This window comes from Delphinapterus leucas, chromosome 15 (genome assembly GCF_059928025.1).
Source record: "Delphinapterus leucas isolate spDelLeu-1000000601 "Yukka" chromosome 15, BTC_Dleu_Yukka2, whole genome shotgun sequence".
Lineage (NCBI taxonomy): Eukaryota > Metazoa > Chordata > Mammalia > Artiodactyla > Monodontidae > Delphinapterus > Delphinapterus leucas.
In genome coordinates, this window is record NC_143143.1 from 34,555,111 (window position 1) to 34,582,737 (window position 27,627).

Sequence of the window (27,627 nt, forward strand, 5' to 3'; positions counted from 1 at the left end):
CTCAGCACCTAATTAAACCCGCCAGAGCCCAGTGTGGATGAGCCCTAGGATTCCAGCTGTGACTGCATCAGGAAGTTGGCTTCATGGTACTGATAACATGTAACCCGCCTCCACACCATGCATCCACCCACAGGGTCTGCAAGCTGGAGACCCCCAGCTAGAGCTCAGGGTCATCCCACCCTGCAGGGAGGTACCCTCACTCCCTTAAGCAAGACAGAGCCACTGGGGCTGAGGCTACTGGGGGTGGGCAGGCAGCTGGGCCCGCAGGTTCTGGCCGGCTCTGCCCCTGCCCCTCATCTGACTTGTGAAGGCAAGTGGGCTCGGTCAGTTATTGAAAAAAGTGTCCCCACCGTTGAACCCTTTTCTGAGTAAAACTTTCACAGATCCTCAATATATAAAACCGGTAATAAATTCCTATTAAAATAAATACTTCATTTCTATTGCTCTTTTATCTTAGTTATTAAAAAAAAAAATCAAAAAGTAGGAAAACTCCAAGCACTCTGAGAATTAGAAAACCACGGGACCGCATGGACTTTAAGGGTCTTTGTGAGATGGTCACAGTGACTCTGCCCTGGAGAGGTGCGCTGCTGGAACGGGACCAGCAGTATTGGGAGCACATGAGGGGCTGCCAGGGGCCATCGAGAAGGATGACATCACACCAGGAAGGAGCGAGGCAGCTGTCAGAGTCCATTTTATTGAGTGCAGTAGCATTTCCACAGGTTAGAGAAGACAGGCCATGGGCAAACAGACCCCACTCAGGTTTCTGCTTGAGAGGCATGAGGACTGGCGACCCAGGACAGAGCTCCCAGGGCCTCTGAGGCAGGGTGCAAGCCTGGCTTCTGCCTCTTTCCTGGCCCCTGCCCCCAGGAGAGGTCCTGCAGAAGAGCAGCCACATCTAGGGAGACCCCCCGACCCCAGGGCTATGGGAGCCTGAACTTGCTAGCTACTCCACTCCCAACAGGGGAAAGATACCCACCTAAATGCCAACATGACGAGGAAGAGCAGAGGGAAAGAGCCTTGGGGTCAGAGGTGTGGGTGCCCCAGCAGCAGAGCTGGTTCCAGAGGCCCAGGCTGGCCCACTGAGCTGCACTGGCTGCTCCTGCTGCCGTGGCCTGGGGGCTGCAGGGAGGGTGGGCCTGCACCCAGGTCCGCATTTGGCCCACAGATGGGATGCTGACAGGCAAAAGCTTTAGCATCTGGCTTTTATTGGTTGCTTGTTTTCTCAAGCCCAGCATTAAAAAAAAGTCACCTGAGGTGGTAGTTTGGTCGTGGGTGGAGGTAAGGGCAGGCCAGTGGTCAGGAGGAGGGCGCCAGCATGGGTGGTGGGTCCTTCACATGTAGTACCAGGCCAAGAGGCCGGCAGCCAGGGCCACGCTGGCAGCCAGGATGAACTGGAGGCTGGGCTTGCTCAGTACAGCTAGGACTGTTCGGAAGGGGCAGCTGCTGCCCTCCAGGGCACCTGCACGGCAGCACCAACAAGGGACATGGCATCAGCAGGGGACACGGACACAACCACCCTGGGGGGAGCTCGGGACACACTAGACCTACCTTTGTCTTGTTTAGCAGCGTAGTAGGGGCATTTCCGCACATCTCCTTTCCCATCGTGCACAGGGAGCCCGTCCTCCAGGGTCTCTTTGGCCAGCAAGGAGCCAGCCTGGTCCAGTTCACTGAATATCTGCAGGTGCAGAGGATCGACAGCCATCACTGGACTGTATCCTCTGTTTTCAAAGAAAAATCTCTCCCCCGGACACGGAGCTGGAGCAGGCGAGGCTTGCTCAGGAGTGCAGAGCAGCAGCCCCAGTCCGTGCCCCACCGCCGAACTCTGGGAGGTGTGGCCGCGCCTGTGCTGCCCAGACTGACAGCCCACAACTGAAACTACCAGGGGACAGATAGGAGGAGAAAGCAAAAGCGCTGCCCCAAGACACTGTGTGAGCACTGGTACTTCCCTACTTCCAGCCACTGGGTATTTTTAGCAAGAAACAACAGAAAAGGAGGAACATGGGAAAATGAGGCCCTGACAGGGCTGATCTAGCCTAAGTGGCCCTCAGAGGCCTGCTGAGATCAGACTAGGGCTGCCAGGCCTGTGGTCAGGCTGGCGCTTCACCACCTCCTGTGGCAACTTTCTGGTGCTGAGGGCTGGGCCTGGGCTCTGGACACAGAATCAACCTCCCCAGACTTGGGCCCATCTAACAGCTACTTGTAAACTGAGTCATTCTCACTCTCCTTGGTTCTCTCCCTGAACTTATCAAGTAGGACTTCTCATAGCAATCCTTGCTAAAAAGGGGGAAACCCATTCCTTAAGACCAGGATCCTGGGGTGAGAGGGAGGGAGATGGCTCTCTCCTTCCCAACCCCTCAATGTGCTGGGGCCTCGCCTTCCCAAAACACAACACACAGGCTATCAAACAAGGCAGAGCCATGACTGGGTTCATGCTCTCTGGCCTGTTTGGTCCCTTGACTTTCTCTCGGGCAGGCTGTAGCTCCTGTCCTAGTGCACTGATGCCCATTTGGGCAGCCCCTCTGTCCTAGTGCACTGATGTCCATTCAGGCAGACCCACAGCAGCCCCCCGCGGTCAGAGGCCCTTTCCCGCCTGACCCCTGGCAGTACCTGCATGTTGTACTCGAAGGCCTTGTTGGCCTCCTCCACGATCTTCTCTTTGGTCTTCAGGTTCAGGTCCAGGGCGTTCATCCTGGCCCGGTAGAACTGCTTGAACTGCTGTGCATTGTCCACATTCTCAAACAGGTAGAACTGGGTCCCTTCCCCTGTGCTGGGGAGTTTCAGGGCCCGCTGGGCCACCTTCTTCAGCACCTGGCCCCCTGAGAGGTCCCCCATGTAGCGGGTGTAGGCGTGGGCCACCAGCAGCTCTGGTTCATTCTGCCCCACGCAGTGGATCCGCTCCACGTACTTTCGGGTGGCCTCGGAGCACTGCACCTGCTCCTCCCAGTCCTCACCATAGAAATACTCCATGTCCTTGATCAGCGCCGCCTTCCGGTGCAGCTCCAAGGGGAAGTACAAGGGGGCAAAGGCCGGGTGGTCCTTGTTCCGGTCCATCTCTTCCTCAAGTGCCGAGTATGTGAAGTACAGTGCAGTGGTGGCCAGCTGCCGAGGGCGATGGGGAGACCATGGGAAAGGGAGACCTTGGCCAGCAACTCCCGAGCCCACTGCCCACACTTCTGAGCAGCTGTAGACAAAAGCTCGAGTAGCACCCCCCTCCATTCCCCAAAGGCCTACTTTTATACAGTGAATTATTTCACATGCGCAGGAAGCTTTTGTTTCTTAAAGGAATGACACGGTGAATTCTTTGGAACATGGATCACTTTCTTTACATCACTATGTTATTCCACTTAAGACATGAAACCACAGCCTGACGCTGAGAAAGCATGTAGTATGGAGAAAGGCTCTCCGGGGGGCTTCCTCATGGGACTAAGGCCCCCAGCCCGACCCAGTCCATGACCTAGGGCACAAACCTTAAACAGCTCCTTCCTGATGTTGCCTTTCAAGAAGTCCTTGACAAACTGGGTGTTTTCTGCCCGGTCATGCGCTTCCTTGGTCCCTTCCTTCAGGAGCTCGGAGAGGTCCGCCATCCTATGGAGAGAGCATGCGTGTGTGAATTAGCCCTTCCCAGCTCTAGGCTGACCACTTGCTGAGCTAGAGGCAGAGGCTGCTCAGAAACTTGATTCCAGCCTCTTACCAAGAAGCACAGGGCAGGCAGACGTGAGTCTGTTCCAAGGACTTGGGAGACACTCTGGATGACTGTGACCTACTCCTCCACAGTGTCCGTGTCTCTCTGAACCACCCAAATGAATGATGCTTTGCTTCTGTGGCCCCCTAGTGCCCGAACAAACACACCACAGCGTGTGCTGGCTTCAGGGAACAACCTTTGGGAATGTCTCTCCTGGAATCCACACCACTGAGAAGGACTGACCATGCATCTTCTGGGGTGGCCCTGCTGCTTTCCTCCCACCTTGGACCCACAGTGTCTTCAGGATTACATGTGGCTGGGTCCAGGAGTAGGAGGATGCAAATGAGATCAAGGCCGGGGAGGTTAGAGCCAGGACCTAGGTTTGTGCTGCTTAACAAAATTATGCAGGATGGAGTGGTGCTGACAGATGCCAGTAGCCAGTACCAGACAAAGTGGAGAACGCACCGAGTAGGGGCTCACGTGCATCCATACAATCATCTACTAGAGCGAGAAAAACTTGACCTCTCGAAGCCTAGCCTCTGTTGGCTTCTTTAGGAGACTGGCTCATATCACTCATGTGCTGACAATAGTTTATTATTAGCAATTATTTCAAGATATAAAAAAAGAACTTTGCTGGAACTCTACTCACTGCTCTGTGGTGACCTAAATGGGAAGGAAATCTAAAAATGAGTGGATATATGTATATGTATAACTGATTCACTTTGCTGTACAGCAGAAACACAACGTTGTAAAGCAACTATACTCCAATTTTTTTAAAAAAGAACATGTGATATATATATATTATACATACATGCATACACATATATGGAATGGAATATTACTTAGCCACAAAAAACAATGAAATAATGCCTTTTGTAGCAACATGGATGGACTTGGAGGGCATTATGCTATGTGAAATCAGAGAAAGACAAATACTAAATTCCACTTACATGTGGAATCTAAAAAATACAACAAACTAGTGAATATAACAAAAAAGAAGACTCACAAATATAGAGAACAAGCTAGTGGTTACCAGTGGGGAGATTGAAAGGGGGAGGGCAATATAAGGGTAGAGGACTAAGAGGTACAAACTACTATGTATAAAATAAGCTACAAGGATGTATTGTACAACTCAGGAAATATAGCCAATATTTTGTAATAACTATAAATGGAGTATAACCTTTAAAAATTGTGAATCACTATACTGTACACCTGTAACTTATATAATATTATACATCAACCATACTTTGATAAAAAATAAATATTCAGAAAAAAAAAAAAAAAAAAGAACTTTGCCAATGACAGGGCTACAAGGACAGGCTAAGAACAATGAAGAACAGGCCCAGGTAACTAGAGGCTTTGAGTGAACTGGTCCTCCCCAGTGAGGAAAGGCCTGAAGTTAGAGTTGCTCCCACATTCGAGGGGGTAGGAGACACTGGAAAAGGTGCCAACTTTGCCTCTGATTACCCTTTCTCACCCCAGATGACAAAACGCTTAGAATTTTAAGAAGAAAAAAGGACCAGGAATACCATCAAGTTCCACTATTCAGCATTCCTAGCAGTGCCCGTCCTGCCTCCTCATATGATGGAGATGACAGTGAGAAGGAGCGGGCAGAGCGCTGAGCAGCCCAGGGTGCCATATGCTGTCTCTTCAGTGCCAGCCTGGCGTCCAGGGACCACAGCAGCATGACTCTGACCACACCTGGTGCCTCCAGCACCTGAAGCCAGGTGTGCTGGGCATGGCAGGCCCTGGGCCCACCTGACTCAAGATGGCCAGCCCCCATCGCTCACCTGGTGTGGTTTTCTTTTTCTGGGGCCCCAGAGCTCTTTTTCTCTGGCTCATCCACCCCCTCTGAGGTCTCCAGTTCCACTGACATCGTTGCCAGGTGTGGTTCTTGCTGCTCTCACTACTCTGGTCCTGCAGAGACATGAGGAGTAGGTGATGCGGCGCCCACGACAGTCACGTCCCCCAAACACCTGCTGGCTCTGCTCTCCCCTGAGCAACATAAGCAAAGAGTCACCCACGTGCCTCAGGAATGTTTTCGTTAAAAATAAAGCTTTGCCGTTACTGGGACTATGCTGCATATGGACAAAACATGAACAGTGGTGACAGTATTGTACTGATGCTGAACTTGCTGTTTTTTATAATTGCACTGTGGTTAGTTAAGAGAACGTCCTTGTTTTAGGAAACACATACTGAGGTATTCACAAAGTAACGGGGCATACTACCTGCAACTTATTGTCAAATGGTTCAGAGACAGAGAAAAAGAGCATGCGTGCACATGTGTGTGTGTGTGTGTGTGTGTGTGTGTGTACAGGCACGTACATGGAGGGGGAAGGACACACAAGTAAAGCACATGAGGCAAAATGCTGATGGTAAATCTGGATAAAACGTACACAAGAGTTCTATGTACTATTCTTACAACTTTTCTGTATTTCTGAAATTATAGCAAAATTAAAAGTTATCCAAAACATAAAATAACAAAGAAAACATCATTTAAAAAAAAAGAGCAGTGCAGCAGCTCTCAGTGCGGCAGCAAGCTCATCTGAGCCAGTCCAGCCTACCTGTTAAAGGCAGGTGGCCTTGTGCAGAGAAGCACACAAAGTGGAACGTCAAGCCAGGCCATTCAGAGCAGCTCTGCTTTAAAGCAGAGCTGCTTGAAAGGCCCCTGAAAACCTGCCTCAGCTACACTGAGTCACCACGCAAGCAAACTGTCCCCAGCCCACTCCAGACTCTGCCCGGCTGATGGAAATAACAAGTTAGCCAATCGGTGCCTGCTGCTTGCTGCCACGGCTGAGCCTTCGTCAGCCAGGGAGATATGGTCCCAGAACACAACAAGCTCACCCTCCACCCCGGCAGTGCAAAGGGGTGGGTGCCCATCTGGGAAATTTCCAGATGAACAGCAGCACAGCTGCACCAACAACTAACAAAGTAACGCAAGACCAGGGCTACCAACTCAGGCCAAATCAAGCCAAGAAAAGAAGAGACCTTAACTTTCTACCTCAAGCAGCATCTACTTACTGAGCATTACTGAGCTCTATCCAGAAACAGGTACTTCTTTGTTCAAGCAGAACAAAGAAGTATAAGAAATGGTCTTTGAAAGGTATAAAGAAGGCATAAAGGTCCCTGAAAGGTATAAAGAGTAAAAAACAACCTCTATCTCACCCCACAGATACAACCACTGTTAGTATTTTGCTAAATATCCTGAGTTTTCTCTAGATAACATCTTCTTTGTTATCTTTGGGGATATTATAAGGCATGGTTTTGCTCAGCAGGATCTTTCTGAACCTTCTCTCACCTTTAGATTTAGTATTTATACAATTGGATTAATGATAGGAAGGATTAAGTGAGAACACGGAAGCATAGTGCCTGCCACTTGGTAAGCACTCAGTAAATATTAGAGATAATGGTTTGTACTTGCCCAAGAACACTTAGAAAATAGCAGAAAGTTAAATAAGCCAGACAAAGCATGGTACCATTTCCATGCACAATCTTTAAAAAAAAAAGGTTCAGTTCATAGAACACAGTGGAATGGGGGCTGCCTCGGAGTGGGGGCAATGGGTAATGCCTGGTAAAAGGGTACAAATTTTCAGTTATAATATGAATAAGGTCTGAGAAGCTAATGAATAGCATAGTGGCTATAGCTGATAATAGTGTACTGCGTAACTGAAATTTGCTAAGAGAATAGATCTTCAGTGTTCTCACTTAAAAAAAAAGGTAGGGGCTTCCCTGGTGGCGCAGTGGTTAAGCATCCGCCTGCCAATGCAGGGGACATTGGTTCGAGCCCTGGTCTGGGAAGATCCCACATGCCATGGAGCAGCTAAGCCCACCCGCCACACGTACTGAGCCTGCACTCTAGAGCCCGCGAGCCACAGCTACTGAGGCTGCATGCCACAACTACTGAAGCCCGTGCGCCTAGAGCCCGTGCTCTGCAACAAGAGAAGCCACAATGAGAAACCCGCGCACCACAACGAAGAGTAGTCCCCACTCACCGCAACTAGAGAAAGCCCGCGCGCAGCAACGAACACCTAACACAGCCAAAAATAAATAAATTTATTTTTTAAAAAAAGGTAAATATGTGAGGTGATGGATGTGTTAACTTAATTGTGGGGATCCTTTCACAATGTATGCATATACCAAATCATCACGTTGGACACTTTAAACAATTACAATTTTGTCAATTATAACTCAATAAAGCTGAAAAGAAGAGAGAAAAGAAACAGCAAAATAGGGCTTCCCTAGTGGCGCAGTGGTTGAGAGTCTGCTTGCTGATGCAGGGGATACAGGATCGTGCCCTGGTCTGGGAGGATCCCACATGTCTCGTAGCGGCTGGGTCCGTGGGCCATGGCCACTGGGCCTGCACGTCTGGAGCCTGTGCTCCGCAACGGGAGGGGGCGCGGCGGTGAGAGGCCCGCGTACCGCAAAAAAAAAAAAAAAAATAAGAAACAGCAAAATATAGAAAATGGGACCTTCTTTTGACTCCAAATTAGATACACTCTTCTCTATCAAAGTGTTGGTGACGGTATGGTGCAGACCATCAACAACAGACGGGATCTGGGGTGGGGGAGAGGAAGTGCCTCTAGATCAAGCAACAGTATGAACAAAGCTAGAAACTGGACAGTCCACAGAGATGGTGAAAGGCTACCCAGCTATGTATCCTCTTTCTGAGGGGTCGAGGTAGACTCTGCCAACTGTGGAATAAGCCCCACATAGCTTCCCCCAGCTTGTTCATACTGACCCAACTTTACAGACTTCTTTTTTGGCCACACCGCACGGCCTGCGGGATCTTACGGGATCTTAGTTCCCTGACCAGGGATGGAACCCGGGCCCTCAGCAGTGAAAGTGTGGTGTCCTAACCACTGGACCACCCGGGAATTCCCCAGACTTTTAAGAAAGAACATCTGAGCTCCACTCCCTTAGGGACCCTGAGAGCCACAATTTGTCCCCAGCTGCTCGGCACTCAGACTGCAGAGAGGAGAGGGTGCTGAGATGAGAGTTCTAGGCTTCCCAGAGGAGGGAGGCTGCAGTAAAAGGCCCCAGAGGCTCTAGGCAGGTGCACGGCCACACTGAGGACATGCCCCAGGCACCTGAGGACTGCAGCCCGCATGCTACTTACAGGAAAAAACTAAAATCAGGCAAAGACAAGAACAAATGCCATTTGGTTGCCTAGGTTACCAACTGCAGTAACTTAGGTAAATTCCTCCACCTGATCATCATGCTGCACAGCAGTGACTGTATGAGCGATTAAATCTGACCATTAACTGTTTTACTTGATAACTGCACGTTCTGGGAGGTGTAGTCACTTGAGCAACAAGGCTTCTGATTCTCTTAAAAACACAGAGGAAGGCAAAGCCAGTTTTCCTCCAGTGCCCGTCTTGGCATTTTTTTTCTCAGCAGCACTTTATTTGTGCCAGTCCTCCCTCAGGCACACCCTCCGCCCACCCTCTTCAACCTGGTCCTGCCCAACAGCCCCTAATTCCTTCCTCCCAGCACTCAGGAGGCCCGACTCTGCCCCCAGGGGCATGGCCACAGCTGTCTGCTTCACTGCTGTAGCTCCAGGGCCCCCAAAATAACAGGCTCTCCATAAACACATGTTGAACAACAAATCCAAAGGAATGAAGGTGGGTGTAATGCGTGCCGCCAACAGCAGGCATCTGTGGCCAGCAAAGCGCACTCTGCGGTCCACTACTTCAACAGGTTCTAAACTCAAAACACGGTTTAAGGATTTTGCTTTGAAACAAGGACAGATACCAGCTTATTCCATCCCAGCGGCAAGAATACTGAGTCCTTACGCAGGCTAAAAACTCCATCTGGCAGGGAAGGAGAACATTCTCAGCAAGGCTCAGTTAGTACATTCAACCCACACAGGCTCGGTGCCAGGAAGAGGGCTGTGTCCATTCCTGAGGCCTGGCCACTGTTCCTCAAGGGAGTGGCCTGGGGTGCAGCATTCAGGAGCCACCTTGCACGTCAGAAACAGAAATCACTTCATTCTCTGAAAAGCTACATGGCCAAACTTGGTCAGGCTGACCTCTACACTCAAATCCTTTTTTCTTTGTAGGAACCACTGTAATCCCTAGAAAATCAGAGGCCAAATCATAAATGTGGAACCTTTCTACACTTCAACCTCTTGTTATCAAAAAGAAGCTGCCCCAACCCCCCAACAAAAACACAAAAACAGAAAGATCCCAAAATATTCCACCGTGGGAAATACACTTCAAGAAGTATTAATAGTAATCAAAATGATAAGTAGCCATACTATGACATTTGAAAAAAGTCACACAGCCTAACAATACAGGGCAGGGCTACTCAAACAACAGTAAACTATGGAATCCTGGCACCACAGCAACAAGTTGACGGGCTCTACCCCTGCATAAAGAAGTCTACATAAACTTCTTTGTTAAAAAAAAGGCCCCCAAACACTGACTACGACTATCTACAACTAAGTATACTGATGGTGACAGGAAGGGAATTTGGAAAACTATGAATACTTGTTATCTGTTGGACTTTTTAGCTAACTGGCTCCTTCTTTCATATAAAGTGGCTCAATTCTCTTGAAAGGGGGGAGGGAAAGGCATGGGAGAAGGGAGGGAGAGAGCAATTGGACCAAGGAAACCAGCTAAGACCCTGTACTGTACCAAGTGGTCACCAGGAAGTCCCCTGGACCCTTTACTTTGCTCTTACTAATTCTAGAAAGGTCGATCTGCCCTCTCTCTTCTACTTCCAGAAAACTGTGACTCTCTGTTCGTAAAATCTACTTCCATAACTCCATAATTCCTGTACTCCTAGCTGTTCACCCGATCACTACTGGTTTTCACTCCCACTCCCACACCTGATCTGAGAGAAGCGGCAACAACGTCCCGATCACCAATGTTCCCTCCTGTGGACCTGGCCCAGCAGATCCACAACACTCATTTCAAAGCCTCTGCCCTGGTAAATGACAGGCTCAATCAAGACTCTAGGGCTTCTGAAAGAACAGTCATGTTCAAAGACATTAAATCCTCCTCCATAGAGACTCACATCAGCAAATCTCAGGTCAGTCAGCCTGGGACACGGCTGCCAGACGGAAACACAATCACCACTCCTTCCCCACCTGGTGATCCCAAAAGGCACAGTGGAGACTTCATCCGTAACAATTCTTTTTTTCATTCCCATTCTTCTTCTTTGCCCTGGAAAACCACAAGTGAGGGAAGGGGGCAGGTTGCTGAGCTTGGCCAGAACTAGAGAGGAAGGAGGGGGGAAGGGGGAGGAAAGGCAGGCAACCAGCTCCCTGAAATAAGAACAGTTCTCCTGCCTGACTGGAATCGACAGTGACCAGCTATCAGCTACCGCAACTCATGGGATGCCCACAACATGAGCTAGTGCTGTTTTCCCACATACACAGAGGAGGAAGCAGCCAGACGGAAGCTGAGTGGCTGCTCCCTCCCTACCGAATGGCTTCCTACTGGGCACCAGAAGTCCCTGCCTGCCTCCAAGAAGGCTGTTGGCGGCTCAGAGTTCACTCTGGTCTAGAAGTGGCGTCACATTTATAAGAGATGATTATTCTTCAGCTTCCACAAGTGCCATCAGCCTGTTTCCCACCCCATTAAACTAGAAGCATCCTACAAGACAGATCAAGACTCCCTCATACTCTGAGTTTCTCAGAGTCCAATACCATGTTCCAAATCATGTACAGCACAGCACCCTGAGGAGTCTCCAACCTGAGCTGTAATTGTTGCCGATGCATGAATGAAATGCCTACTGACAAAGCTAGCTAAATGAAGGGGGCGGGTGAGGGGTGACAATAAAATATGGATTAAATTCTAAAATACCAAGTAAAATAATAAAAAATTTAGTTGGGTACTACCTCTCTGAATTAAATGGTATGAAATCTAGTTTTATTTTTCTTCAAATCTGACTCCTTCCCTCCCTCCTTCCCTCCTTCTCTCCACCTCCACCCCTCTTTCTGGTGGTCTGGTTTTTCTTCTAACTAATGACTTGTTTATAATTCCCATGCCTCTGAGCTGGCCAAGGCCATTCTCACCTCACAGGGCCCAGCTGGGCTGTTGCTTTCGTTTAGGGGCCAGTGTTGTTTTTTCTGCTGCTCCCCCAGAGTCCTCTCCCAGGGCTCCAGCAGCCCAGGGTCTCCCCCATAGTCCCTGCCCCAGGCTGCTCTCCCCACATCAGAGGTGGACACTGACTCCCTGGGTCCCTCTGACAGCACCACACAGGCCCAGTCCCACATCCTCTCTCCCCTTGCCCAGCAAGGCTGCTCCTCACCCGCAGGCCTGTGAGGGCAGGCGCCTCAGCAGGCTCTGACTCCTTTTCTTAGCCAGTACTGCTGGTAATGAGGCCTCTGGTTTCTTCTGTCTCAAGGTGCCTCTGGTCACTGGTGCAGCCTTCTTCCCACAGCCCATGGAGATGTGTTTGTGTGTTTTCCACTCTTCTGGCTGAACTAATACCTTTCAACTGTATACATCTTTGTCTATGATCTCACCCCACCCACATATTGTGACATTCAGGAGGGTCATAGTTAAAAACGATGCATCACCTGTCACAGAAACCATGTACAATATGTGCCCCATAAATGTTTTCAGATGATAAACACAGAATACAAGAGAGTCCAAGACACTCCCTTTCCTGGACTATAGGATTTGTTCCTTCTCTACATCCCCTTTTCACCTTTAAGTGAGAATACCTGTTTCTGTTGAACAATCCCATAATCAGGCCAAATCAATTCTTAATGGTGCCACATACTCCTATCAGGCAAGCCTCAGCAGATAAAGAAATGGGTTGTTGTGCTTGCTTCGGCAGCACATATACTAAAATTGGAACGATACAGAGAAGATTAGCATGGCCCCTGCGCAAGGATGACATGCAAATTTGTGAAGCATTCCATATTTTTTCCAATAAAGATGTTAAAAAAAAAAAAGAAAGAAATGGGTTGTTTACCCATCATGCAAGTTCTTTTCTGAATATCTGTCTACACAAAACGAGTAAATTCTAACATCCTCCTTCTAACCCTATATATGATCTGGGGAACAAACGATGCTAGGGCTACTGTGGAGGGAGAGGGAGCAGGAGGGAGGAAGCCAGGGGGCAGGAAGGTGCATCTCTTCAGAGCTTCCAAATCTCTCCGGCTTTCTCCATTTTTCACCTGTAAAATGCAATGAATACCTGCCCAGCATTCAATAAAAGACTATTACTAGGATCAAACAGGATAATGACCATGAAACCACTTTATAACAAATGTTAATGTTACAAAAGGAATTGAGAATGAACTCAGAACTGTTTACTAGCTGGTCTACCCTAGAAGACACTCCTGGTGAGCTTTTTTCAGACCGTGCTAGGACACCAGGAAATTCTCAACAGGGGGAAGAAGCCCTGTTCCCGGATGCAACGTGGAAATAAACTTGCTCTCCTTAGCACTGTTTAAAATCCAGTATTTATAAGCGTAAACCCTGCACCAAGGGCCAGTTTTGCACCCCAGCTGGCATATGGATGTGAAGAGGAGGTGCAACCTGTTTTCTGTAGCAAACAGCCTTGACTGTCCCTGCGCTGCTCCCAGACCTCAGGAAGGGCTGGAATGATGCAGGGGAAGGGGGAGCTCAGTGGACCTGTCAGTTTACAGGGGCCACTTTTGGGCTCTCACTTACTGTTGATTATTGCTCTAGACCCAGCTCACCTTCGGGAATGGAAAGGTAGCTGGGCCCTGCACAAAGGGTATGGTCTTTAGAGTTAGAAAGATCTGGGTTGGAGTTCCAATGCTTAGTAGCTCCATGGCTATAGGTAAGTCATAACCTTCTGAAGGCTGAGTTTCATCATCCATAAAACTGGGTAACAAAACTCTCTTTGCTCCACATTCTCGAGTGTGCTGTGAGGACTAAATGAGCTAATGCGTGCACAAGTGCTTCATGAAACTTAATGCTGCTCAAATGCTAATGATCTCTTCAGAAAGTTTTTGGCGAAAACGGGCAGCTGGGTGATTCTGAAACACTGAGGAAGAATGTGAAATTTGGTGAATCCATAGATAATTCTGGGCAGGTCACACCTGAGGACTTCTGACTCAGCCATCATCCTCTGACAATGTCAGGAAATGGGAATTCCTGCTCTTTCTGAGGTGAGACCTGTGACCACTGAAGCTAGAAAATCCACACTGCAGATGCTGCTTGATGCTGGCTAAGTTGGATGTTGGAAGCGGTGCACAGGGTTGACTCAGCTCTTACCCTATGAAGCAGTGATAAGAGGGGCCTCCCAAAACCCTGAGGAAACCACATCACCTAGATCAATACCTTCTGAGTTTGTAGAATAAATGACCTGAGGTCTCTGAACTCTGGTGCTGCCACACCTCAGGAAATCTTACACACAAGCTTCACCCATTTCATTTTGATCACTGGGTGAATTCAATCCCACAGTTCATTGAATGAATGGATGACTATTAACCTCTTGATAAAGAGAAAGTTCAAACAAGGATTCCTGGAAAAGTGGGGAGTCCAGGGACACAAAGCTCTTGCATCAGATTTACTCAACACACACCTGCACATTTGGGCAACAAGCAACCAGAAAGCAACTAAGGGCACTAGTCTCTTAGTAACCTCAAAAACTGGCGTGATCCAGGAAGTCCAAGACTTCTCTGGCAGGCTTTTTTCACTGTGGAGGGGTGGGCTCATCTGTAGCACATTCTAATACAGCTGAGCAAGAATTCAAAAGCAGACACTGGGACGAAACCTGAAACACTGAAAAGAGCAGAGAAGAGGCCAGAAATCTACTGCTGCTGGCACCAAAGACGCCACTTCCTACTACAAATGAAATAAATACAAGACCTGCCCTTGTTCCCTGAGTGCCACTGGGTCTCAGGGCTGAGAAGACAAGACTCTTTAGTCCCATGAGAAGGACCTGGAGGGATAGGGGCTGAAGTACTGACTGAATTCTAAAATGGTTAGGTTGGGATTTTATAAGAACAAAGCCTAGGCACCAGACATCTACAGGGCTGGTTGTAACAGAGTAAATGCTGGTGGGTCATCTCCATCAAACAAAAATCATTCCAACTTTGGAACAATCTTGAAAGCACGTGTCCTGTGGATTAAGTGGTCAGCCACATTTCCTTTCACTCAGGTGCAACAACTGTCACCTGTGACTTCAGCTTCTCTCATAAATGATGGCTACAAATAGCATTTGGGAGTTGAGGGAGAGAGTGGATGATTAGGATGCTTCTGCTGAATTTCCATTTTGGAAAACCTAGAAGTGCTATGGGCTCCCAGGTAATTTCCTCTGTACAAACAGGATCAACAGAACCTAAGCATCATCCTTGCAGGGACCAAAGGCCCTCAAGTTCACCCAAGAGAGGGTGGTGCAGAGGAAGAGCACCAGACTAAAGTCTAACAGATGTGGACACACCAGACTAAGTCACTTTCGAGCAGAATCCCATGACTATGAAGGAACTAAGATCAAGAGAATTAAGTAATATGGCCAAGGTCACTCAGAGTGAACAGTCGAGCTGGGACCAAACCTGAGTCCTTCTGAATGCAAGGTGATTCCTCCTGTGTCCCCAGCTAACCCTCAGTGGTACATGAATGTGAAATTAGTAGGGTGTCATGACAGACTACTAGCAACATGGAAACTGAGGTTATATTACACTGCATTTACGCTAACAGTGGAGGGGTTTGCTAAACCACTGAGCGCCATTCGTTTTTTTAGTATGAAAAGTGAGCTCAGTCCTATGATTTCTGAGAAGTAAATGCTCAGGCTCCCATTTGAAGATTCAGAAGCTGCTGCTGCCCATCCCCACAACTCTCATCTTGGCTCACTCAGAATACAGGGCAACCCGAGAAGGTTGTCCCCTGGCGAGCCCTACTTTTGTTGACTAACACGGCAGGCCAAGGCTGGAGATGGTTGGTCCCAAGGGGGAGGATTGGGACTCCATCCCCCGACCCCCGCCACCACTCAGTGCCTGGAAGGAAGCAGCCAGATCTGCCAGGTCTTGGTGGACGATGAAGCCAGAGGCTCTGGGGCATCCCAACACCAAGAGGAAGTCACAATAGAGTCTGCACATTTCTATAGTACCTATTACCATAGTAACTACAGAGAAACAGAAGACCTGGTTTTAAGAATCTGAAAGCGTGTCCTCCATGTGTTAAGTGTCTAAGACCTATTCAGTCCTTTCTGCCTACTGAAAATACATCTGCCTTTGAAACAGTAGTGTGATGGATAGGAAGTACATCAACATAAACTTCTTATAAGATTAGCAACTCCATAGGCCAAGGCATTGGTCAATCTAATAATCTAATGAGGTGGCTCCTCTGTCTCACTTTGGACCTGTTTGGGATCTTAACATATTTCCACAGGCCTACAGAGTTAGGTGTCATTCTCAGGCTTTTTCACGACTGCCTAGATTCTGGCAGCAGGGGAAGGGGTGGGTGAAGTGGCGGCAAGGAAACAAGCCCTGACCAAGAACTGGCAACTCCAAGAGGCTGGCCCTGTCCTCACAGGCTTGTGTCTATGGTGGCAGGGGACCAGCAGCAATAGCTACCGGACTTTCTTAGAGGAAGAGGCTCGGCTTTCCCAGCGTTCCCAGCAGGCCCTGCCTCCACTGGAGGAGCGGTCAGGAGCACAGAGTAGACAGCCTGCTGCCACTCAACTCTCTGGTTCCCTGTATTAATAAATGAGGCAACAGCTCCTAGGAATGGGGGTGCGCAACTGTTTTCCTCCCTCAGTATATCTGGCCTATTTGTACATGGATGAAAATGTCCCCTAGGAGTAGCCAGGAGCTAGAGGGTAGAAAAAATATACTGTAGGTGATGTGAAGTTATCAGTAGTTAGTTGTAACAGCAGCCCTCTCTTCCACTCTAAAAAGCATCTCAGAATGAGAGCTGACTTATAAGGATAATCTTTAACTCAATAAAACTTATTTTTTGAAAGACAAGATATTCAAAAATTTCACTGTTAGTAACAATTTACTTGCAACACCCCTCAAAGCCATACTTGAAAGGCAGAAAAATCAAGGTGGCACAGTGATTACTTAGCAAAATGCCCTCAAACTCTTTTTCTAGATACTCTAGGTCTTCACTGAAGCCTTCTCAGATCCAAGGTAAGAAATAACAGATCATCACACATTACTCTACCTGGTCTATCCATGAAATTTCCACAGCCATGTGCATTAGTTTCCTCACCAGGACGAAATGCCCAGGACACAGCCTCCCCATGCAGTAGTCACCGGCAGTAACTCAGCATCTGTATAAATGTGACTATTAACTTAGATACAAATATTTGTATTTCGGTATACATCCTATGACATGCAGACCGAATCCCTCCACCTCAAAGTTTCTGGAAGATGGGCTCAACAAATCTAACAGCAGCCATACGCACAGAAGTCCTATCTGCACAGCACAATGCTAATGTGCTGACAGGACACCAAAGGAGTTGAGGTAATGACTGAATTGCATGATGATCTCTAGAGCTGGCCTATGGTAAGCGCCCAACAAACCTGACCTGAACTAAGCCCAGCCAAGAGAGAATCCACTGCCACACACAGGCTGAGAGGCAGCATAGGGCTGTGGTCAAGGCACAGGCTCTAGTCAGGCAGGACAGAGAGAAAACCCTGGTTCTGCTGCACACCTGCTGCGTGGCCCTCGACCAGGTACCTCTCTGAGTCTCAGTTTCTTCATCTGTAAGGATAGTAATAACAACTCTGCAACGTAGGTATAAAAATGAGATAATTTACTTATAAAACTGCCATATAGTATGATGCTGATTAATAAACTAAAGGAAGTGTCACTTAAAGTTAACAAGTGTTCCTGTATACTTTTAGTTAAGAAATGGAAAAACCCCTGTCTCTATGAAAGGCCCTACAGGTAGCATCAAATCTATACTGGGATCACAGACTGAGTTGAACGCTCACTGTGAAGAACCTGTTTTCATTCTAATAACACTAGATACCAAGAAAGGAACAGAAAAACCTTGGAATTTCTAGCAAAATAAAATTTGCAAAGGACCTAAAGGAAGATGATCACCAGAGTTCAAATTCTTTTAAGGAGGCTCTGAACATGAGTTAGGTGAAGCCCCTCCATGCCACAGAGGGTCAGGATCGGGGACGGGACATGTTACTGTTTTGTTTCTTTAGAGCAGCTCATCGCTGTAAATGAAAGTTTAGGTAAATGAAAAATGTACTTGAAAATTCTGATTTCCATTTAGGTCTCTTGCCAATCAATCCCTAACCCAGCAGTTCTCAGATGGGGGCCGTTTTATCCCTCAAGGGACATTTGGCCATGCCTGGAGACATGTTTGGTTGTCACAACTGGAGGATGGGCTGTGCTACTGGTATCTAGTGGGTCTGAGGTGGGTCTGATGCTGCTCAACATCCCACAGAAAGCACAAGTGTGCATACATACATACATACATACACATACACATACACACACACACACACACACCAATAACAACAACAATTATCCAGCCCAAAACGTCAACAGCACCAAGGCTGAAAAACCCTGCTCGAACCTCTCATCCCTTCATCAGTTTACAGAGACAAGAAGAGCTTTGTTTTCAGGCTAAGCTTCACACCATCCATCACACCTTCATCAAATATCCTTTACAGAGATTTCTGGGGAAACTGAATTTCCACCAGAAAACAGAAGAGGCTGTAGGTGGGGCAACTTGGCACTGCCCACAGATGACAATGAAAAGGGTCACAGTACCTTCCTGGGAATAGGACTGATTTGTATTTAGATCGCTAGGAGGCAAAACCTTTAAAGTAGGCTCAGTAACAAAGCCAGGCAGAGGTGAAGCCCTGACAGAAATGTGCTCACTGACTTCTTGGAGGAATAGAACATAAAACTGGGAGAAAATCTAATTATTGTTTATCAGTCTGGTGTCTGACTGACAAGTAGGCTAAGAATGAGAACTAAGCTCTACTACCAGGTCTGCGCTAGCTAGCTGTATTACACGACTGCCCTGAACTCCAACATCCTCATTTATAAAATAAGAGGCACTTCTCAGTGAGCTGCAGGGAAAATGGTATTTAACAGGAGGCAGAGCAGGAAGGACTGTGGGCTTCCCCCACCCATTTCAGACAGAGCAGCTTCCCTATTCCTCTGAAAATGGAGTTGTACTGCTTCTAAAAATAAGGTCTAGATAACAATGAGCTGGATGATATTGGAGGCATGATGTTACATTAAGGGCTACCTAAGTAAGTCTTTCATGATCTATTATAGCACTTGTATTCTGTTACAGTATTTATTTGTACACATGTCTTTTTTCCGGATTATGGCTCATTTATCTTTGTCTCCTACTGCCCAACACAGGGTACCTACCTAATCAGGGTTTGCTGAGTGAACAGACAATTTCCAGAATGTAAGGTATTCTCAAAATCAAGGTATTCTCAAAGAGCAGATGACAAAGAGAACATTTAACAGTGAATCCCAGAAATAAGAAAAATGCCTGGCTAGTGAGTAAGCATCTTTGAGCAGCATTTTTACTGCAGAAATTTCTACTGATGGAGGATAGGGGGTGACACGGGCCTTGTAGGGGGACCAAGCACATGATGCTCTGTGCTCAAATAGCTCACTGAAAGAGAAATGTTGCACTGCATTGGTTTTAAACTGGCTTCCTGACATTCTACAGATACAGCTATTGACCACACACCTTTTAGATTTTAAGGACTCTGAAAGCCTGATTAAGAGCAGAATACTGCCTTACCTTTTTTTTTTTTTTTTAAAAAAATGGATAGGTGGGACTTCCCTGGTGGTCCAGTGGTTAAGACTCTGCACTTCCACTGCAGGGGATGCAAGTTCAATTCCTGGTCAGGAAACTAAGATCCCACATGCTGCGCAGCGCGGCCAAAAAAAAAAAAAGAAAAGAAATGGATAGGCAAAATTTTAACAGTCCAGGTAACAAACGCTTACCAGCACTCCTCCACTCCATGCACGCACAAACCACTGACCCTTCCTGCTGTCCACCTCTGTGAAAACCCTTTATTTTCCCCCAGTTGGCTTTAGAGAAGGGATTTCACAGCAGAATTCTCTTCATGTTCGTTAGTCTAGGGAAGGTGTCAACCTTCTTTTAACATGCCCATATCCTGTCTTTAAGCACATTTTGGAGGAAATACACCAAGGCATTAGGTTATTATTGCAAGGGGGAAAAGCAAAATGCTACAGTGATCGCAATTTACCAAAAAGAAAATAAAAAAACAAACAGCATTTTGCCACTGTAAAACGAATATTCCTGTTCCACGAGGCAGCCTGCACAAAATACATAAATTAAAGATACATGAAATGGGTGCCTGTAATTCCCAAGAGGTCTCCAGAACTGGTCAAACATCATTGTCACCACTAATCATTATCGAGAGGAAACTCAAATAGCCCAGAACATCTACTGCTGACTAAGGACCTGATTAGGCAATAATGAATGAATAACTAGGGGTAAAAAAGGTACACACGATGGGGAGGGCAAATGTCAAGAAAGGAAGAGAATCATGTGCTCCAGGGCTTTGAGAGGTATGCTCACCCCTTTTCCCAAACCAAACCCTACACAGAAGGCTAATACATGGAGCAAGTACAGTGGAGCATCCACAGTTAAAGCAGTCAGGGCGGGTGGGGGGCGGGAGCTCAGCTCCTCCTCCGCCCTCAGGAGCCCTGAGCTCAGCATGCTTTGTGGTCTGGGGCAGCTAGGGCACTCACTCTGAAAGAGACGGTTTCCATTTCTCGCCGTGTGTGCTAAGTGACGGCAGCTCTAGGACAGTCTTTTAGGTCTGCATATCCAAAGCAGCAGAGGGAAGCTGGTCTTGAATTAGGCACTGTTCACAGACCTGCCCAGGGCTCCCTCCACTCTTTCATACCTTGTTTCCAACAGTCTAGTAGTTTCTGAAAAACATCCTGACATTCCAAAAAGCATGTGATTTCTGTGCCAACTCACCCTCTCCCCAAAACTCCTACTTGGCTCTAGCTCTGTATCACAGACAGGTACACACTCTATTGGCTGCACTTGACTATAAGGTCCCTGAGGGCAGACCTGGAGCCTTACTCACACCAGTCAGGTAAAGGCACTTTAGCTGCCCCACTCCTGGGAACCAGATTAGACCACTGTGTACGTGGGAACATGCTGCCCTTTGCATGAACACTCAAGTATGTCCCATGACACTTGATGTTTGGTAGAAGGCTTCTTGTTTACAAAGGAATCCTACGGTTTCTGTCTCTAATCTTCCATGGAAATACCTCCTCATCTGAAGATACAAATTCACAGACGTGCACTTCTGAAGATGGGTAGCAAGAGTATTTGTCAGAATATAATAATCATTAGCCTTTTGAAGTTGCAAATCCCTTTGAAAATCAGATGAAGACTTCAAACTCTCTCTCCAGAGCAATTACATATTTAAAAAATGCTGCCTATGCCATTTCAGAGCAACCACAGGTCCCTAAAGTTCACCTGTGGACCGAGAATTCAGGTTAAGAATCCCTATTCTAGATGAGTTACTTTAGGAGAGACATTCCTTTTGTGGGTAATATGTTTTCAGTAAAACCCCTTAATGCTTATTCATTAAAGAGGGGTTTTCCCTCCTTCCTTCTTTTCTCTTCCTACTCTGTCTTTTACCTAACCCAGTGGGTTTCATTCAAATTATCATCTTTTCCACTTCTCAGCTCCATACTTCCCTGACCTCGCAGAATACTGAGCGTCAAAACAACAATCATAAACCATACAAAGTGAATTTACTGTTTTGCACCTCCTCAAGGTGACTGCCAACCCCCTGTGAACAAGGATTGCTGGATTTGCTGTTGTTTTTGTACATCCCCTCAGTGCCAATAGTCTGCACACCATAGAGGCAAGACATGTGTGCCAAATGGGCAGACAGTTAGCTTCTTTGTCCTTCTACCTGTAGGCATTTGCACTTGAATGTGTTGACTTTAAAATCTGGGCATAAGTCCCAGAAAAGCCACATGCAAAGGGAAGAAAGCATAACCTAGAGCAGCCAGTCACCTCACTTTGTTCCTTCTGGGTCTGCCGGTTAAGACTTTTTGCAAACACAAAAAGTGTTACAAAGCAAGACAAACATGACACTGACCACAGACACTCAGAAATTTTGCTGAGGCTGACAAAAGCCCAAGTGTGGCAGAGGAATAGAGTGTTTTTGTTTATTTGTTTTTGTTTTTGAATATTTTGGTTTTTTGGGCCCAAGGCATGTGGGATCTTAACTCCCCAACCAGGGATCGAACCCACACCCCCTGCATTGGAAGGCGAAGTCTTAACCACTGGACTGCCAAGGACGTCCCAGAATAGAGTGTTTTAAAAGTTATTTTCTAATTAGTGGGATACCTGCTACTACTAAGCAAAGAGAAGGCGTGACTCTCCCCTTGCCTTCCTGTAGAAAATCAAGGGAGTAAAGGTTTAATGCCACTTCATTACGTCTGCTTTTCTCATCTGCCTTCAAACACTACTACCTAGCCCCCACTCCCAACCCACACTCAGTTTTGCTCACCGATTGTTCCCCTTCATCTGCCTGCCCTCCTCCAAATTGCCCTGGAAATAGTTCCAGGTGACAACAGCTCCTCTGCAGCAGCTCCTAGTGGTCTTGCCAGAGAGAATAGCAGATCCAGTACTAAGGAAGGCATGTGACATGCCACCTTATCATCAACAAACACTTATAATGCTCATGGGCTCTACGACTACAAAGAGGCCTAAGATGTTCAGGACCTCAAGCAGCTTTCAACTGAGAAAGAGACAGAGAGAAATAGAAAGATAAATGACATAACAGGTGTATTATAGTATAAATGCTAATTGTGCAGTACAGACAACAGTGCTAAAGATGGAGCCTTATGTTCCAGATTTTCCAGGACAGTTCTGACTCAAATATCCTGTCTCACCAACTCCTTCAGTATACCTGTATGCTCAGACTATGGGTCCCACTGTTTGGCATAATAAATATGATCACCCCAGTGACTGAGGAGGCAGGTCAGCCAACTAGATTAGCTAAAAGCATGATGGTAAATTGTTTTTAATCATGCTAGCACCTTCCCATAGCCCTAAGGTAACTGCGGGATTGAATATAATACAAGACAGTGAAACTTGAGGCTTCCAAGACTGAGAGAGCTCACTGGGAGAAAGGCAAGAAGCTGGGAGTATTGAGAAAAAGTCAGGCTGGCGGGGTGCTAGACACCTGTCTCTTTATGCCATTCTTCCACAAAGCCCTTTTAAAGTTACTGAGAACTATGACAATAATTAGGCTTATGATATTCCTGGGAAGGAAACAAATCTATTCATGTGACAAAAATTAATTTTTCCCCTAAGTAGAGAGAAAAGAATATCCACTTGCTGGGCCTCTGGCAGAAAAGCTGACCGCAGTCACTGTGTGCAGCAATCCGCCCTTCCTGTCCTCTCTGCTGTCTCCTTCCTCATGTATCCTGTCGCTTACTTCTCTGCCTTCCTACCAATCTATTCCCTCTTCCATCCAGCCTGGGCTTTAGACAAGGAGGCCCCAAACAAGAATCACATGGGAAACTTTAAAAACACAGGTTCCCAGGCCCAACCCCAAACTTAGTGAAACAGAAAAGTTTGGAAACCCCTGTCTTAGATTGAAAAGCAGCATTCAAGGCACTCAAGACTTGAAGGCTCATCAAGAATTAACCTCATTTTTCAGACACAGAAACTGCAGCTCAAGGGGCTAATGTTTTTCTCATGATCAAAAATATACCACAGCTTCCTTTTTGGGGAGAAACAAACCCTTTATTTTTCACTCTTTCTAATATAGATTAATATGTATGTATTTGGATACATATACACACATGTAAAACAACATTGTCTAGTGTTGAATAGCTGTTTGTGAAAATAATGGTTACAAATTGATTAATCAGCTCAATTTTGTACTTAATCCAATCATTTTGAAGTGCAAACAAAAAGTTAGTGTATATGTAGACTTTCAGAGAGAGAGATACTTAAGCATACATTTGAAAAAAGAACCCTCCTCAACATCACATCATTGAACAGCAAGAAGACACGCAATCTGATGCAATTCCTACTCCAAAAGCAGACTAAACAGCCCTTGGATTACTATTAAAATATTTGCTTAAAAGAAATGTATCACATAGGGAAATGCACGTTTGCGAAAAGCCTTTTAAAATTACATCAAAGCAACATTAAAACCTGCTCACTGAGAAGAGCCTCATGAATTTAACTGCTGTTTTGAAATGCCTGGTTAAGGTTTAGAATATTACCTTGTAAGGTCTGACTATAGATGTGGTTGATATGACGACCCAGAAAGAGTTCCTGGCTCCACTGCAGTCAGCTACAATCGCAATTTAGATGCAGTCCTCTGATGGGCTGATTGTAAACATATTCCCTTTATAATAGCTATGCACCTCTAAATTATCTATAGTGAACTACAAAACCATTGTTATTCTTAATGGAAAGACACTGGTCATACAGAAAGGATTTATGAATAAATGTAACTGCATATCCTGTAAACATATGTAACATTGTTAGACCAGACCATCAGTTATGGGCTGCTGTATTTCAGTATTGTGTGTCAGATTTATTAGAAAGTTTAAAAGAATTTAAAGCCAGATGCCTTCATTAGCTGGCTTTACAATGTGTAATATAATTGGAGACATCTTATGGTAAATAAATGAAGTCAACAGGGAAAAGTAAACCTTGGAGTGAACTATCACAGAGCACCCGAGTGGTCACCAGAGTGAAATAACTTCCATATAAAAAACAGGAAAACCCCAGTGTAAGCAGTTATATTAACTGTTCCAATTAAAGATATGCCCCCTCCACTCTCTCTCATTGCTGGCAAGAATTAATCAGTAATGGCACTGCTTCTCAGCAGGGAAAAAATACCCTGAGAGATTATTCAGATTACAATAAAAGGAAGAGGGGCTTCCCTGGTGGTGCAGTGGTTGAGAATCTGCCTGCCAATGTAGGGGACACGGGTTCGAGCTCTGGTCTGGGAGGATCCCACATGCCGCGGAGCAACTAGGCCCGTGAGCCACAGCTACTGAGCCTGCGCATCTGGAGCCTGTGCTCCGTAACAAGAGAGGCCGTGATAGTGAGAGGCCTGTGCACCGCGATGAAGAGTGGCCCCCACTTGCCACAACAAGAGAAAGCCCTCGCACAGAAACGAAGACCCAACACAGCAAAAATAAATAAATTAATTAATAAGATCCTACCCCGACATCTTCTTAAAAAAATAAATAAATAATAAAAGGCAGAGCTTTCGTCCTATACTTTTACACAAACAAACCTAACAGATATAATAAATTAAGTTAAAAAGCAAAAAACCTTCACTGTGTTCAACACAAAAGGAAATGTGACCCAGATCTCTTAATTCTCCCACTAACTAGTATCAGAAAAAGAGACTGCATTAAATGTCTATTTATCACTTTTTAGTTAACTATGGCCAATAATATACAAGGAGGTAATGTATTGTTCAAATCTTTCTCTCCAAGGAGTTACAAACTAAATTCTGAATTTTACACTGAAATATACAATTCCAATTTTCAAAAATATCTTCCTCCTAGAGGAGTGATATTTCAGTTTTTGGTGCAAACCTGATACAGAGCCCAACTATCCTATGAAGAGAGTCAGCTTTTAAAAAGAAACCAAAAAACCAAGGTAGCCCAAAGGCCCCAGCTATTTTGCTTTTCAACAGACTCAAGGAACGGTAAGCCAAAGGCAATGAATACTTTACTTTCTGTAATTCACCTTCTCCTTGGCATTGTCATTTCTGGAGTAGCTCATACTCCTCACTCTGGTGACTCACAGCATATCATCTCATTGGCTCAGGCAAAGGAAAAAAGGAAATCAAGTCAGACAATGGGGGAATCAGATTTTTCCTCTTCACATAGCCAGTCTGACGAGGTCACTCAGTAAGTGTGTTTCCAAGCTCCCTCGAATTCCCATACCCCCAAGAGTATTTTGGCTTAGGTACTGTATTTGAAAACTTTTCCCAATTTCACCAAGTAAACTTGAAATACCCAACTGAACTGTTAGCTCTTGGTAAGCTTGTGATGTCTTGTCTTGTGATGTTTCTTGAAAAAAACATAATGAATAAAGCACAGATTTAGGGACTTCCCTGGTGGTGCAGTGGTTAAGAATCCGCCTGCCAATGCAGGGGACCCGGTTCGAGCCGTGGCCCAGGAAGATCCCACATGCCGCGGAGCAACTGAGCCCGGGCGCCACAACTACTGAGCCTGCACTCTAGAGTGCGCGAGCCACAACTACTGAAGCCCACACGCCTAGAGACCGTGCTCCGCAACAAGAGAAGCCACCACAATGAGAAGCCCATCCACCACAATGAGAAGCCCATGCACCACAACAAAGAGTAGCCCCCAATCGCCGCAACTAGAGAAAGCCCGCGCACAGCAACGAAGACCCAAAGCAGCCAATAAATAAATAAATATAAAATAATAATTTTTTTAAAAGCACAGATTTACTCATTTATATTCCTTATCCTCCTCCTCGCAAAAGAAAACCTAAAAATTTTAATATGACAGTTAAAATTTTAATCAAAACACCTGGTTAATGCCTAACAGAAATTCAAATACACAAAACCAGTAAGCTCCCTGTTTCCTTCTGCTTGGGAGGGCAGTTTAGGGGGAGAGGGAAAAATGTCTAGTTTAAATAACATCCATTTCCAATCTCCATGGCTCTGTTTAGGAAAAAGCATGGGATCTGGGAGCAGACCACCAAGTACAAGGCCATCTGTGCCATCTTCTTGATTGTGGGATGCAGGTTAAATCTCTTAACTCAAGAGTCATCATTAAACCCATTTCACCTGTGGGAAAACTATCAACTCACAGGGTTTTGTTAGGGGCTGAGAGTGAGAGGGCTTCCTGAACTGTAGAGCACCATAGGATGTTTGTATTTTTTCAATCATGCTCCGCCTTGTGTGGTTCACAGAGCCATAAATACAAGACAATAGGATGAACAGCCACAGGCCACAGCAACCAGTTCATCAGAAATCATTTAAATGACATGACACAGGCCTTGTGCAAAGACTGTGCAAGGCGGTCCTGGCAGCTTTTACGAGACAATTAATACACCTAAGGCACTGCGCTTATGAGGTGACAAGCAGACTCCCTGCCAGACTAACCGGTTGCCCCTGACGTTGGTCCCTCGCAATCTGGCAGCCGCGGGTCACTCCGTCAGTCAAGACAGTGACTCAAAGGGCCCTACGGACCGAGGTGAGTCAAGAGCAGGAAGGGCAGAGCCCCGGCCCACGCCAACAGCCCAGGCACGGCTCTCCGCCGCCGGGCCAGGTCTGGGTCCTCGCCGGCCCAAGGTGGACAGACGTGCGGGCTGGGTGGCCAGAGGCTGCAGGCCCCGCGGGAACGCCAAGTCCGCCCGCGGCGACCAGGGGGTCACCTCCCCCGGGACACAACTACGCGAACTCGCGGCTTAGGCCTCCCCGGGCCTCTGAAACGCCGTCTAGGAAGCGGGGTCCCCCCGCTCGGCCCCCACCCCGCTCGCCGCGCTCGCCCCCTCCGGGCCGCCCCCCGCCCCTGGGCCGCCCCCCGCCCCTGGCCCGCCAGGGCTCCCTCAAGCGGGCGCTGGGGCGCAGCGGGCCATGGCCGACCGAGCCCAGCTCCCGAGGGCCCGGGCGGGCCAGGCCCGCGGGGGAGCCCCGAGGGAGGGGCGGCAGGGCGCGGACACTCACCGGCCGCGGGTCAGGTCTGCCGCCCGTCAGCGCCGAGTCCGCGCGTCACTCAGCGTCTAGCTCAGCGCCGCGGCCGCCGCAGCCGCCGCAGCCAAGCAGGCCGCCCGACGTGCGCACGCAGAGGAGGCGGGGCCTGCGGAGGACACACCCCTGCGGCGGGCAAGTGGCTGCAATCCCAGAACGCTAGTCGGCTGCGGAAGTCGAAAGTGCTTGCGACTGAATGATCCATTCATTAGAGGGGGTGTTTATGAGGACGTCTCGGGGCTACGCGCTTTTCTTGCCCTTTGTCACATCTGCTTCGGGCTCATCTAACACTGGGCTCCACCTG

At 47.2% G+C, this 27,627-nt stretch overlaps 1 protein-coding gene and 1 non-coding gene across 6 annotated transcripts; one reads left to right on the forward strand and one right to left on the reverse strand.

Annotated features, from left to right (window-relative positions):
• Positions 1 to 673: 673 nt before the first annotated feature.
• HMOX2 (heme oxygenase 2) lies at positions 674 to 27,407 on the reverse strand. Of its 5 annotated transcripts, XM_089896219.1 has the most exons (7): positions 20,332 to 20,568; positions 19,352 to 19,478; positions 5,473 to 5,599; positions 3,468 to 3,585; positions 2,608 to 3,099; positions 1,549 to 1,675; positions 674 to 1,459 (listed from the first exon to the last, which is right to left on the reverse strand). In XM_089896219.1, exons 3-7 carry the CDS (start codon positions 5,556 to 5,558, stop codon positions 1,332 to 1,334), a joined length of 951 nt encoding a protein of 316 aa, XP_089752345.1. In that variant the 5' UTR covers positions 5,559 to 5,599; positions 19,352 to 19,478; positions 20,332 to 20,568; the 3' UTR covers positions 674 to 1,331. The 5 variants fall into 5 exon arrangements, with proteins under 5 accessions (XP_089752345.1, XP_022450469.2, XP_022450472.2 ...); XM_022594761.2 differs by lacking the exons at positions 19,352 to 19,478; positions 20,332 to 20,568 and adding an exon at positions 27,300 to 27,407; XM_022594764.2 differs by lacking the exons at positions 19,352 to 19,478; positions 20,332 to 20,568 and adding an exon at positions 25,346 to 27,032.
• LOC115803816 (U6 spliceosomal RNA) lies at positions 12,457 to 12,563 on the forward strand. Its single transcript, XR_004024606.1, has one exon. It is a non-coding gene; the product is annotated as a U6 spliceosomal RNA (small nuclear RNA).
• Positions 27,408 to 27,627: the final 220 nt, after the last annotated feature.